This window comes from Gorilla gorilla, chromosome 1 (assembly GCF_029281585.2).
Source record: "Gorilla gorilla gorilla isolate KB3781 chromosome 1, NHGRI_mGorGor1-v2.1_pri, whole genome shotgun sequence".
Lineage (NCBI taxonomy): Eukaryota > Metazoa > Chordata > Mammalia > Primates > Hominidae > Gorilla > Gorilla gorilla.
The window spans coordinates 21,127,125-21,140,316 of record NC_073224.2 but is presented as its reverse complement, the minus strand read 5'-3'; the positions used below and the strand labels follow the sequence as shown (position 1 = coordinate 21,140,316).

Here is a 13,192-nt window from a genome sequence, read left to right as displayed (position 1 = left end):
CTGGCCCCAAGTGGATCTCAGTCCTCTATATTTTCTAATTAATATGTTCTCTGGGTGACATTTTAAAAAAGAGACATAGAGATTTTTTTAATTATTAAGGAACATCAAGCAGGTATATAGGAATACATTTGGTGGATAAGGTACTTAGATTATTTCTTGCAAGAAAACGTTGCAGGGAGCATAAGAAATGGTCAAAGGCCCAGGTGTGGAAGGCATTGAAAAAGTCACCCAGGAATATCCCCAAATACCAAATATATTACCTGAAAATAATAAGTTTACAGTTAATTGTTTTCAGAGTTTCGAAGAGTAATGATGCCCTTGCGTATGTATATATATATATATATATAGAAATTCAGAAGCAGCCTTCTTGCATGATAGGATTCTTTCCTGATAAACACGTACACACAGGAAAGATAATTATAAGACAATCTCAGTCTTTAATATTAGTATGAGAAAGCTTAGGTGAAATTCAGTAGTAAATTGAAAAGATTATTCATTGTTACTGGCAAGAGTTTAGTTTAATAAAAGAAAAACTTTAATTAAAAAGTTACAGTAGGTGAAGTAATTAAAAGCTATATCAATTTGTCCCAAAAAAGTATATCTAATAGAATTAGAACCTATTTCTTCAAAAATTAAGATTTGAGAGATACCCCCAAAGACTAATATCTACTTTATTTCAAATGGTTACATAGTACTTAATAGAAAATGTTTATAAGCAGATTGCTTATGTCCAGAAGCTAAGCAAGTGTACTCTTTGAGACCGTGCCCTTTAATTTTTATACTGGAATCTTTGACATTTAAACAAGGAATGCAAAGAAAAAAAGGGATAAATGTTGGAGATAAAAAAATTTAGATAGGGTTTTATACATAGAAAATACAAAAGATCAAAATGAAGTTTAATTAGAGATTATAAAATAGGTAAAGTAATTAGATATTTTGAAATATATTTTTATAAGTATAATTTCAAAGTTATTAATTTTTTCAGTTACCTATTGCTGTGTAACAAACCACCCCCAACATTTATGGCTAAAAACAACAATAGCTTATTATTTCTTATGATTCTCTGGGTTGACTAGCCTCAGCTGGGTGGTTCTTCTGCTCCATGTGATCTTAGCTGGGGTCACTCAGGCAGCTGCATGCAGCTGCAGCTCAGCTGGATCTGGAGCATTAAGGAGATTTCACTCACCTGTCTGTGTCTGGAATGGCTGAGGCCTAGTGGGACCCCTGCCTTCAGCAGAGTAGTTGTATTTATTCACATGGGGGCTTAAGGAATTAGAAGAGCAAAAGCAGAAGCTCTGTGATGTCTTAAGGCCTGTTTTGAATGTCCCAGAACATTATATTCACCACATTCTATTTAGGCCAAAGTAGTTCACAAGGCCGGTATTCCAGGGGTGCGACATAGACTCTACCTCTACCTCTTGATGGCAGATGCACACAGGGAGGGAGGAGTTGTTGGCAGCTGTCTTTGGAGACAGCTTTCCACTGTAATAGTCACAAGACACCTTAGATATATCAGTAAGATTGAATTAACATGTTCTTTGAGAAGTAAACCATCGGAAATATGAGAGAATTCCAAGGAACGCTTTAATATCTGAAAAGTCTTAATATGTAAGACTAGAAATGGATAGAAAGCTTCGTAGTAAAGATGACGGTGCTTCCTGAATTAACTTGTAGAGTTAATGCAATTTCAAGAAAAATAGTTGAAAAACTAAATTTGCCTCCATTTGGAAAATAGGTAAATGATATTCAACCAAAAGATCTATTATAACTTAATAATAATTAAAACAGCATAATTCAAAAATAGGGATAAGAATTTTTGAAGACAAATTAAGAGCTCAGACAGAAATCTGAATATAAGAGTTCCATGGGTAAGGAATTTATGTATTCCATTTGGATTAGGTATTTAAAAAGTCAATTTTAGAAAAAGTAAAAGTAAGATTGTGGTTTTGGAAGCAAGATTATGCTTTAATTATGGAGTAGTGAGAGAACATACAGAATGTAATATGGTCAGATAAAGGTATTTAAATATTTACAATTATGGGAGCCTGAAAGAGAATGTTAAAATAAAAGAGGAAATATTGGACTTTAGGAAAAGATTTCTAAAGAATGTGATAGGTAAAACCAGGATACCTAAAGTACGTAAAGGAACTTACCCAGCAAAAAAACACCAAACCCACAGTAAACAAATGGTCAAGGAATGTGAATATAAATTTCACAAAAGACAAATGCACAATAAATAAGAAGGTAAAAAATGTTCAACCACACATGTAAATTTAAAGAATAATGAGTTACCAGCTCACACTTTTTGAATATGAAAAATGATACAATAACTCTAGGAAGCTATGAAGAATACTCACAGCTGGTATCATTATAAAGATTATAAAGTGATCCATCTTTTTGTTCAGCAATATGATGTTACTAGTGCCAGAAAACTGTACCCACCTTTTAACCAGAAATCTAATTCCTGAGAATTTGCTGACAGAAAGTTATTAAAAAGCTTCCAATAGAAAAATATTGTGCATTTAAAAAAATTAATAAGTGATCAAATAACATATCTCTACCCAAACAGTTTAAAAAAAAAAAAAAACAGTCCTTCATAGGTCTAAGAAGGCAAAAGTAAGTTGGATGCCCTGTGCCTCCCCCATGCTGTAAGGTCAAGTTTGAAAAGCTGTCGGAGTCACATTTTAGACTTTGTTTTAATGTATGCAGTTATTTTGTTTGTTGGAGGGCAAGACATGTCCTTCTTACATGTCAGAATTCCTAAGTGAAATTGGTGGTCTGTCTAGTTCAATAAGATCATAGTTTTGCCACCCTGCAGTGCTTATCATACCCTTTGTTACGTAGAATCATGTCAAGTTTGGGGGTACCTGATAATGTATATAATGGCTTTCATCCCCTGTTAAACGTGGTAATGGGAACAAACCCCACCAGGAAACCTGGCTATGGGTCAAACAGTGAAGCTGGGGAAGGGAAGTGGAGTCTCTTCAAAAGCTCTAGGATTTTGAGTAGCTCTCATTCATCAGAATATCAGAAAGAGGCAGTTGGTGTGTTTTTAGCATTTGTTGAATGGATAATGTTGTTTTCAGTGAACATAGGCTTCAAAGGTAAAATCACCAACTAGTGATCTTAGACTCTGGATTCCATGTTGCTGCCCCACGAAGGCCTGTCCTCCTAGGTTTCCAGACTTCCCCAGTTGGTGGTGGAGATCGCCATCTTCCCATAGCTGTTTGGGAGCATGGACGTGTGTGTGCTCCTGTGCAAATATCAATGTGAAAGACACATGCAGAGTTAACAATTCACATTCCAGGCACCACTGTGGCAATGAAATGCTCCACATAACCGTATTTTCCAAAAATTCAAAGTCTGTATCTTTAATTTGTTGTGTTCTTTAGGCCCTTGGTTTCTTAAACAGAGCATAATAAACATCCCTTTTTATGATGAGAACTTTTTCTGTTATGAAGCTTCAGCTTAAAGTTGATAAAGTTGTTACAGTTATTGATATTTGACCACTGTGTGTATGAGAGAGAGAGTGTGTGTATACAAGTATAAACAAAATGTGACTTACTGAGTAACTCCTAGTGGTAACATAATTAGTGAAAAAAAAAATGGAAAGAAAAATGACTACCACATGGATGAAAAATGCAAAGTCAAATTTGGAATAGTAAATCCATTTAAATTATCTCAAAAGTAAATTGAAATGGTTCCAGGCCAATGCAATAGTTGTTTCTTAAATAAAGAATAATTTCAGGACTTTTTCTTGTTAATCACTCATAGGCAGATACTAGACCATTATCTTTCTACATGCATGGATGGGCTTCCAAAAGTCTAAACCAGAGAATTTTAGGTGGAAAACAGTACAGTGCAGCCTTTTTTCCTTTCCTAGTGGCCAGTTAAGTCAGTTTTCTGCAATGCAATAAGCACAGATGTCAGAATCAAAACTTTTAATTTTCTACATGTAGCTACAAAACCCTACTTTGTCTTTAGTTTGCGGTTCTAACAAAGACATATTAGAACAGCTTTATTTGTGGAAATAGGTTTAATTTCAACTAGCCTCGTACTTGGATGTCCCATTTGGCATGTATCTGGGGCAGGCACTATCGTCCTATTCCTCACCCTCAACAGACATGACGCGTTGATCAGACCATTCACCCCCACCAGTCCAGCCTTGGCCTTATGTTCAACAGACATGACATGTTGATCAGACCATTCACCCCCGCCAATCCAGCCTTGGCCTTATGTTCCTGGTGCTGCAGGCATCCTAGACGGGGTCATGGGAGTGACTTGCAGTCATCTGTTTTGCCATCTTGGCTCTAGGATATGGAATAGCCTGTTGACTATTCATCTTCTTGTTTAGTGCTAAATGCACTAAAAATAAGAAACTGACATTGAAATAAGGTTTTTTAAAAGATTATTTTAAAGGATGGATTGTTTTGTGTGTCAGCCATGCCCAGCGTTCCCACCTTAGCCAGATCTGCTCGCACGGGAAAGAAAACCGAAGAGGCTCCACGTGTGGAGTGTGGGTGATTGGATCTGTACCAACCGTGACCACGTACATGAAGCTCTTATTCTTGCGCCTGTCTTTTCTGATGGTTTTGTTGGTGCCATTTGATTGTATCTCAGTAATTGCTTGATTATTGAATATTTATCATCAGAAATAAGCTGAAGGGGCATGAAGCTTCCACTGGAAACTGTCTCTAAGATTAGCTATTTTATAAAGTAGTTTGGTGTCTGTACTTAGTCAAGTAGCATCCTCTTTGCATTTCAGCCTCCCAAGCTTTTCAATTCCAAAGTGAAATCCTGTTTGTGAAATTACATTGCTGGCAAAACTCTAGTTTTGGCTTCTTGCCTCCTGACCAGTAGGACCCTGTTTCTCCCTAGGGGATGTCTGAATGACTGCCTGTAGGAAATTCTGTTTCTGTTAAATATGTGGGTATTTTATCAATTAAGGTAAAAACAGATGAAGGAAGCTAAGGCATGTTCATCCATGTATTTAGACTTGACCACCAGACCCAAATACATTGAGAAAGAAACATAACTGAATTATCACTGGCTTGCATAAAACGAGGATGAGTCAATGAAACTCCTAAAGAGTTAGACAAATTTTTATCCATTTTCTTTTCCATTCCTTTTCTGGTCAATAAAGTCACTATGGAATAAAAATATATCTCCTAAAGATTTTTTAAAATGTGATGTGTTCCCATATTCTGGGCTCTTTACAGAACAGAGGGTTATGTTGGACACCACTGCAGCCCAGACCTCCCCACCCAGCCCCTAGAGCAGCTCAAGCCCAGCCAGGATTCTGCCCCCAGCTCTGCTGTGCACATCACATCATATGTAGAAGTTGGCAGGGCCCCAATTATGTTGTTGATCTTAATAAAATAGCAAATTACTTTATGCAAAAAGCCTACTATGCCGTACCAAATTGGTAACATGATGCTCAGGAATGTATAGTTATAGAATTTTTATCATCTTATGGAAGATTCGATGTGTGGAGCTTTACAGAATTAGTTGAAAGACATCTGCCTGCCTAGGGCAGGTGTGTTAGCAAATGGAGCCACATGGATGGAGAACTCTTAATGCAATCAGTAGCTGGGTGCACTCAGGAGGGCCCAGGCCTCTGTCAGGGCACTGACGGTGCTTTCAGCACCATGGCCACAGCCTACAGCCTTGGCTTTCCTTCATATGTTCCTGGCAGCTTCAATGTGACCATCCTTTTTAATTAACTGGAAGTGTATGACCTGCCATAAAGCAAACAAGCAGGTAGCCTCATTAGGAGGCTTGTCCAGCAGCCAGAGGGAGGCAGAGTGGGGTAAATTAAGAGCGGAGCACCCCTGACACGGATCCAAGTGCAGTCTCTCCAGCATTAACCAATTCATAGGAAAAGGACTGCCACAGCACTAACACGCCTGCTGTATACCTCAGATTCCTACTGTAGATACATACGTGTGCTCAGAAACCAAGCAGAGAGACTCCAGGGAATGAGGGTGAAGTGATCATGGAATAGATTGCGAGGTTCTCACTTCCACGTGGTTCAAAAACAGAATATTTTCCTGCATGCCATTCAGCATTTCTGGATTGCTGTTCTTTGTCAGTGCTCAGCCCCCGGAGCCGGGCCAGTCTGGCGCCCATTCTTAAGACTATTCTATTCCCTTTCCTTCTGACCTCTTAAAACATTGAATGTTAAGTTCCTAGTGCCAAGAATAAAAATGTCCTTGTGCTAAGATAAGGCATTGTAGTCATACTGATCATTGGTGCTACTGCTATACATACTGAGCCCCTCAGATCTTCCTTTAAGGGTTTCTAGTGAGATTACTTAGCTAATCTCTCTTACCACCACTCTCTTTGGATTTGTGGAGTGAGTCATTTAAGTAAGCCCACAGTTGTGTATGCTCATGGTTGGATCCATGTGTGTATGGCATACCACATGTCTTTGTTGTACCCTACAGCCCCGCTTCCAACCAACAGTGAAAACATGAAATGTGTCATCTCATTGCATTGGAGTTACATGATACTGGCTCTCAAGGGTTTCCCCTGGTCCATCACACGCATACACTGTACTTCACACAACCGCATTTTATGGGCCCCCAAGATTCTCAAGTATAGAGAGATACTCCTGTTCATAGGAAAATTCTAAATCTTATTTCAGGTCTTGACTCAGATGAAGAACTGGGGCTGCTCTGTCACCACACGTCCTATCTAGGTGATTGTCTGGGGCTGCTCGTTGGCTCCTGATATCCTGTAACCTTTTCTGTATATTTCATGTGTCTGCACGTCTGCATGGTTATTCACGCCCTGAGGGTTGGGGGTGCACAGCGGGACATGTGTCCTGGCTGTTCTGTCTCCAGAACCTTCTCCGGGTTTGGGGAGAACTTGAGAGAGAGGTCCCTCTCCTTGGTTCTGTCAGTCCAGTCATTATCCAACTATTATTTCATGCATAGCCAGCAGCTTTGGCATTTCTTGGGATGTGGAAAGAAGAAAGCAAATTGGCTGTAGCAAATCCAGTGTCTGCTAATTGTCCCCATGGCTGTGATGTGCATAGGCCATACAGCCCAGTAGGAGGACAGCCAATCTCCATGCTTTCTTCTTCTCAGAAGCTTGCCTGAATTTGTTTTTCTTTGTTTTGCTCCAAAACAAGGCAGTAACTGGTTTGAAGGGGGGAAAAGATTTTATTTAGCTATTGCATTTCCACAAAGAAACATTGCCTTGCATTGATTACTAACCCTTCTTTCTGTGTGTGTTTCTCCCCTCCCCAGACCAGAGGGTGGCATCCTTCTGCACCCTGACAGATATGCAGCATGGGCAGGACCTGGAAGGGGCCCAAGAGCTGCCCTTATGTGTAGATCCAGGCAGTGGCAAAGAGTTCATGGACACAACTGGGTATGTGAGCCCCTGTGGACCCCTCCCTCCTGCTGTTCCAGGCATGATTAGCCAAGATTCGGCTAACCGACTAACCCTGAGCCAGGCGGGCGACCATATTGCCCCGTGCCCTTTCCAAAGTCCTGAAGAATCCAGAGAAGGGACTGAGTGGGACCGCTCTTGGCTGCATGACCCCTCTGCTCCATGGGCACACCCTGCCTGCCAAGACTTGTGACGCTGTGCCCACGGTGACGAGCCTCACTCTCAGAGAGGGCAAGAAGAGGCCTCAAGGTCAGCGTCTGCTGCCGAATTACTGCAACAGCACCATGCAGGGATAACTCGCCGATTGGCCTTCCACCTGCCAGGCTGCACATGCTCACCAGCCCAGGGCATGGCCCCTCCCAGAACCTGGTCCTTGATCCGGCCTCATGCCCTCCATTGAAATATGTTGGGAACACCCCACTCTTTCCACTATATTCATGACATGTTCATTCCCCGTGAAATGTGTATTCTTTACCTGTGTCATCCATTCTTAATTCCAACTTCTATGTGAGCTGAATATAGAACTTGGAATTAACTTCATTAACTTGCATGTTCACATTGGTAACGAGCTTCATAATATTGTTATCATAGGGAAAGGCAAATTGGGGAAATTGACTGGTTCCCGGGACTTCATTTGGGTCTTCCTTGTCTCCATTGGTTAAACCAACTTAAATAATATATCTTTTGTTTTCCTACCAACTCGTATGTCTATAGAGTTTCTGCATCTCTTTTTAAATCAGTAAAGTCCCAGAATGGGCTTTCCACCAGATCAGCAATATGGACACTTTCCCATTCTGACATAATATAACGTATCTGCTTGCTGGGCTCTAAGCACATGAAATAATTTTTTCGAGTGAAAACTTGACCAACAAAAATGCTCGATTGACTCTCTTGAATCTTTCTAATTCTATCCTTATTTGCTAGGGAGCGTTCTCCATCACCACTGACCGGGAAAGTCAATCAGCTGGAATTAATTCTTCGACAACTCCAGACCGACCTTCGGAAGGTAATCAATTGGAAGAGCATAATCAGAACTGTTTCTCTTATAAAATCAGCCCCTTATAACTACTACAGATAAATTGAAGAGACTCAGGAAAGAAAACTGCCTTACACAAAAACCAGTGATAAATACAAACAGATGCTCCTGAGGTCTCACTCCATCTGCTGACCTGCAGCTGATGTATTTCATTTTGTGGGATGCAGGGATCTCAATGGATATGAGTAAATGAGGATGAGCCCTTGGTGTGCCTAATCTTCAGTGTGTAGTAGAAGCATGGTGGGCCAGCATTTTTTAGTTCAGTGAGTTATCAGCTGCGCCAACTCTGTATGAGCTGACCTCAGAGGAGTCCATTGCTGCCAGAAAGCCTGGTCTCCATGAGTCCTGTCCTCTGTCTTGAATCAGCTTCACAGCCCTTAGAACTTCTGCTGTACCCATCAACCTGCACATGGTCTGTCCTCAAAAGAAATTAAATCCTGTATCCCACAAATACTTGGCTGAGCTCTGTTCCATCAGCCCTGTGCTGGAAAGCCAGTTGGCTGTCCAGGGAAATGGAATGGGGTGCGGTAGCAAGCAGGAGGGCATCACAGGAAGGTTTTTGTTGTGATGGTTTGGTTTGGCTTATGAAGAAGGGAGAAATTGTAGCTGGTGAGAATGCTGAGGAAAGGATTCAGTTGGGAGGGAAATTATGATGAGGGTGAAGAGCAAGTGGGTGGAGTTCTGATCTAGTCACAAGGAGGGAGCTGGCCTTGGAGAGGAGTAGGGACAGCTCATACATAGTTACCAGAGTGGAGCAGAGTATGTGTGCACATGCGTGTGTTCATATATGCACACTTTCATTCACATACACAGGGTCCAGACAGAGATGTTGGCAAATTTCTCTGATTGTTTCTCTTTTTTTCTAGTCATGAGCTAAGAGTGGTGGGAAGGAGTATAAGAGCTTTGTGGATAGAGGATATGGGTGTACCACAGCGTGTAAACCAACCGGGTATATTTGGGAGACTTGCCAAAAAAAAGCTAAAGCACGTTTGAATTTGGAGCATAAATTAAAGCAATACCTGTTTTCCTGGTTGTGTGTTTTTTCCCCCAGCTTGGGTGACCAGCTGTCCCAGTTTGCCCGGGATGGAGAAGTTTTCTAGGATGTGGAAGTTTCCATATTAGAACCGGCAAAGTTCCATGCAGGCTGGGATGGCTGGTCACCTTATCTCCAGCTGCAAGTGTAGAATCGTTGGAGAGTTGAATTTAGCCAATATTAAAGTTTAGACAGGAAATCAAGACGAGAGAGAGAGAGAGACAAGGACCCTGGGGCGTGTACAGGGCATGAATAAACCAAAGAACCTGGAGTCCAGGCTGGTTGAAGAGAAATAATGTCACTGCTGGGGAATGGCTGGGTTGGAGGTGTTGATGGACAGTGAAAATAAGAGTAAGATTGATAAGACTGATGGAGTCTATCATTACTGGAGAAGTGGATACTGGAGAAATTATTTTTAAAAGACGGGAGGTGGTGCTCAAGAAGTAGGAACTTGAAACTTTTAGGAAGAGGTGCAGTCGTTGACAATAGCATGGTATAGGATGTGGTCATGGGAGTGGGGGTTGAGGAGGGCGGGGTTTGAAGATCACTGAGAGAAAGCGATAGAGAGGCTGAACGGCCAGAGTGTCAGATGGAATATCTCAGTGGATTCGAAATCATCAACACAGATGACAGGAGTGGGATGGGGAGAAAAGAGCAAACCAGGTTCTAGAATCTTCCCGTAATGATGGTTGGGACTGGGGATACAGTAGATAATTGCAGCCAGGAGGAGTAGCAGGTCTCATGACCTAATAGCACGTTTTTTAGAGGAGCTGGAATTGTAGGAAGGAGTGGAGATCTGGCCTGAACAATAGAGGATGCACTGTCTGCCTGCCCGACCCCCATAGTGAGCTGCTGGGGACGGTGTCCTCAGGAGGGAGCCAGGATTCACTTAGAGCACGAAGACGAAAGGAATTTCAGGAGAGACTGAGCGTGCACAAGGTCTTCATGGCAGAATCCAAGTTCCATGGATCACAATAAAAGGTTTGCAGGGATGTGGAGAGGTGGGCAGCCGAGTCGCAGCAGAGATGTGCTGAGCTGTGGGACTCAGACTGTCTTGGGACTGAGAGTTGTGGTGAGGAATGTCCGGGGAGAGTCAGTATCCAGGGTGGGCTGCAGTTGCTTCTTGAGTGAAGTGAGTCTATCCAGGGTGGGCTGCAGTTGCTCCTTACAGCAAAGTGAGTGGTCAGCTCTGATTCAGGCCTCCTCTGAGGACCAGTGTCTTTTGGGCCAGTGACCAGGCAGGTGGTATTGGGGAGGGCCTCGGAAGGGCTCAGGAAACGAGGAAGCCTTGAGGGCAGGAGCAGACATGCCAAGGGTGGGGGCGTCCACTCACCTCACTCAGTGCTCCTGCACAGTGCTGGGGGTGGCATGTGGTGGCTGTAGTGGTTGAGCTAGATCCCATTACAGAAATACCGATTGTTACAATCTGACAGTGACCTCTCTGTTCATTTAGGGCAAGGCATCCCTTTCAGCAGGGGGGGAACTGAAACTGGTGCTATACATTTTTTTATTGCTACATGTTGGAAACTCCAGGTGTGATTCTTCTGAAAGTCTTGATTATTTTTACACAGTTTTTAATGGCAGACTTTAAGGGTCATTATGGAAATATAGTATAGCAGGAAAGCTTGATGGAATGAAAGACCTAAGTACATATTTTATTATAAACGTATGTATGTAACAGCTCTGCTAATTCCAATTTTCTACTTAGAAAGTTTTGTGCATTTGTCAAAAGGGTATTACCTTTAACCTCCCTGTAGTCTCCCTTTTTTGGATAGAGGGTAATATAAACTATGATGAACACCCTTCCTATATAAAGGCTATCTTAGCACCCCATGGGAGCAGAGTGGGATGAAAGAACAGGGTGTGTGGAGTGTTCATTCCCATCCCTTTGTCATCAGCAGGAATCAGGATCAGAAAAGTCCCCTCACTAAAGAAAGGCACCCCTTCTCCCCTCAAAAAGTACATAAGTAAAAATAAGAATCAGAGATTCTCGTAGCCCAGCTTAGGAGGAATGAATGTATCGATCAGTCTGCATGACTCAGTTTATTTCTACTCTGACCAGGAAAAACAAGACAAGGCCGTTCTCCAAGCAGAAGTGCAGCACCTGAGACAGGACAACATGAGGCTGCAGGAGGAGTCCCAGACCGCGACAGCTCAGCTGCGGAAATTCACAGAATGGTTTTTCACCACCATCGACAAAAAATCTTAGCCAATCCGCACCTCATCAAGGGACCACTGGGAAATGCCCCTTGTCCCTTTGAAGTCACAAACATGTGGTTTTTCTGTGTGCTTTCAACCAGTCGTAGATGTTTTTGCTGTTCCATTCTGTGTAGCACCATTCACCACAGCAGGATAGGGAGCCTCGACTCTTTCTCGGTAACCACGGCAGAGAGCAGCGCCGACGTGAAGATGAATGCATGTAACTCCTGGTGCGAAGATGAAGGTAAACCCTGGCGACAGTTGAAACCTTTTTCTTTTAGACTCTGCTAAAACAAGGCTGTGGCTTGGGCTTACCTCAAGAGGGAAGATAGTTGAGTTTTATTTCCTGTATATCAGGTGACCTGGTAGAGATGTAAAGCAATTGACCATAGTTTGGGCTTTAGTATTGTAAAATAAACATGAGAACAAATAATCAGACGTATACTTTAATGTAAAGGTGCTCTATTTTTTTGGATGTACAGTAGTTTTATTTCCACAGCCACATTACCATAGCAATAAGAAAGGAGGCATAGTACATAGTTGGAAAAGCTTTGTGGGGGAATTAAAAAAAAAAAAAGCACTGTTGTGTCTAACACTAGTTCACATGCAGTTACCTTAGAGACTTATTTATTTGCAGGAACAAATGGTGCCTGAATATTAACAGTGTTCTGATTAAAAACAAAAAAAAGATACACATGCCTTGTAAATGGCTCACCGAGTGGTCAGTAGTCACTTCAACTCTAGTTCACTTTTGTATAGTTGCTCTGCTGGAAAGAAATGAGAGTGAATCTGCTTACTCACTAGAACTTCCCTGTGTGCTGTGAGCCAGCGGAACCACTTGTACAATGCCAGATTTGTTTATCTTTGTACAGAAGCTTTGATGAAGTGTCTTGTATTTAACACCCTTATTTAAGCTTATTTAACCTTAAATTGTTAATTTTATAAAATTTGGTTTGGCCTGCACTACGATGAGGGATGGAGGTAGCTGCAGGCTCAGAAGAGACTGAGCTTGCACAGATCAGACCGAGAAGCAGGGTGAGAGATTCTAACGACTGGATGCTGCTAGTAACACATTGTTTGTATTGCTTTACCATTTTTAACTGTTAGATTTGAGATGAACATACATTTTGCTTTTTTAATAAATGTTTAAAAGAAGTCCACATAAGAAATGGTGTTGTCAGGTGACTGTAGATTTTTTGTGATCTAACATGTCAACAGTCTGACTGTATGTGAATTTATTTCAGGTCATTTAGAACCTTGATTTGTATTCAATACTGTTCAGCTGCCTTCTCATAGAATCCCAGATCGATTTCAGGAAGGAGTACCTAGCAGTTTTTAATAGCTGCTGTGTGGCGGACACTATTCTCTGAACTTTTCATCCATCTCATTTAACCCCAATGGTATCTATCCTTCATAGGTAGGAGGTGGGGTTCCCATTTACAACCACATGAACTGTGGGTCAAGTGAAGTAATTTACGCAAGATTGCCTTTAAAAAAATAAAATAAAATAACACTTTGGTGTTGCC

The 13,192-nt window shown here is 41.7% G+C and overlaps 1 protein-coding gene across 12 annotated transcripts in view; it reads left to right on the top strand.

Moving 5' to 3' along the window:
• The window catches only part of SIPA1L2 (signal induced proliferation associated 1 like 2), a 233,408-nt gene extending 220,573 nt beyond the window's left edge, over positions 1-12,835 (top strand). For 9 of the 12 annotated variants that reach the window (XM_055372969.2, XM_055372948.2, XM_055372962.2 and 6 more), the window contains 4 exons: positions 6,647-6,700; positions 7,254-7,377; positions 8,323-8,404; positions 11,530-12,835. In XM_055372969.2, the coding sequence (XP_055228944.2) occupies positions 6,647-6,700; positions 7,254-7,377; positions 8,323-8,404; positions 11,530-11,676 (407 nt within the window). In that variant the 3' untranslated portion in view covers positions 11,677-12,835. The remainder of the gene's footprint in view (positions 1-6,646; positions 6,701-7,253; positions 7,378-8,322; positions 8,405-11,529) is intronic. The other 3 variants (XM_063707850.1, XM_055372999.2, XM_055372993.2) reach the window with 1 other exon arrangement.
• Positions 12,836-13,192: the final 357 nt, after the last annotated feature.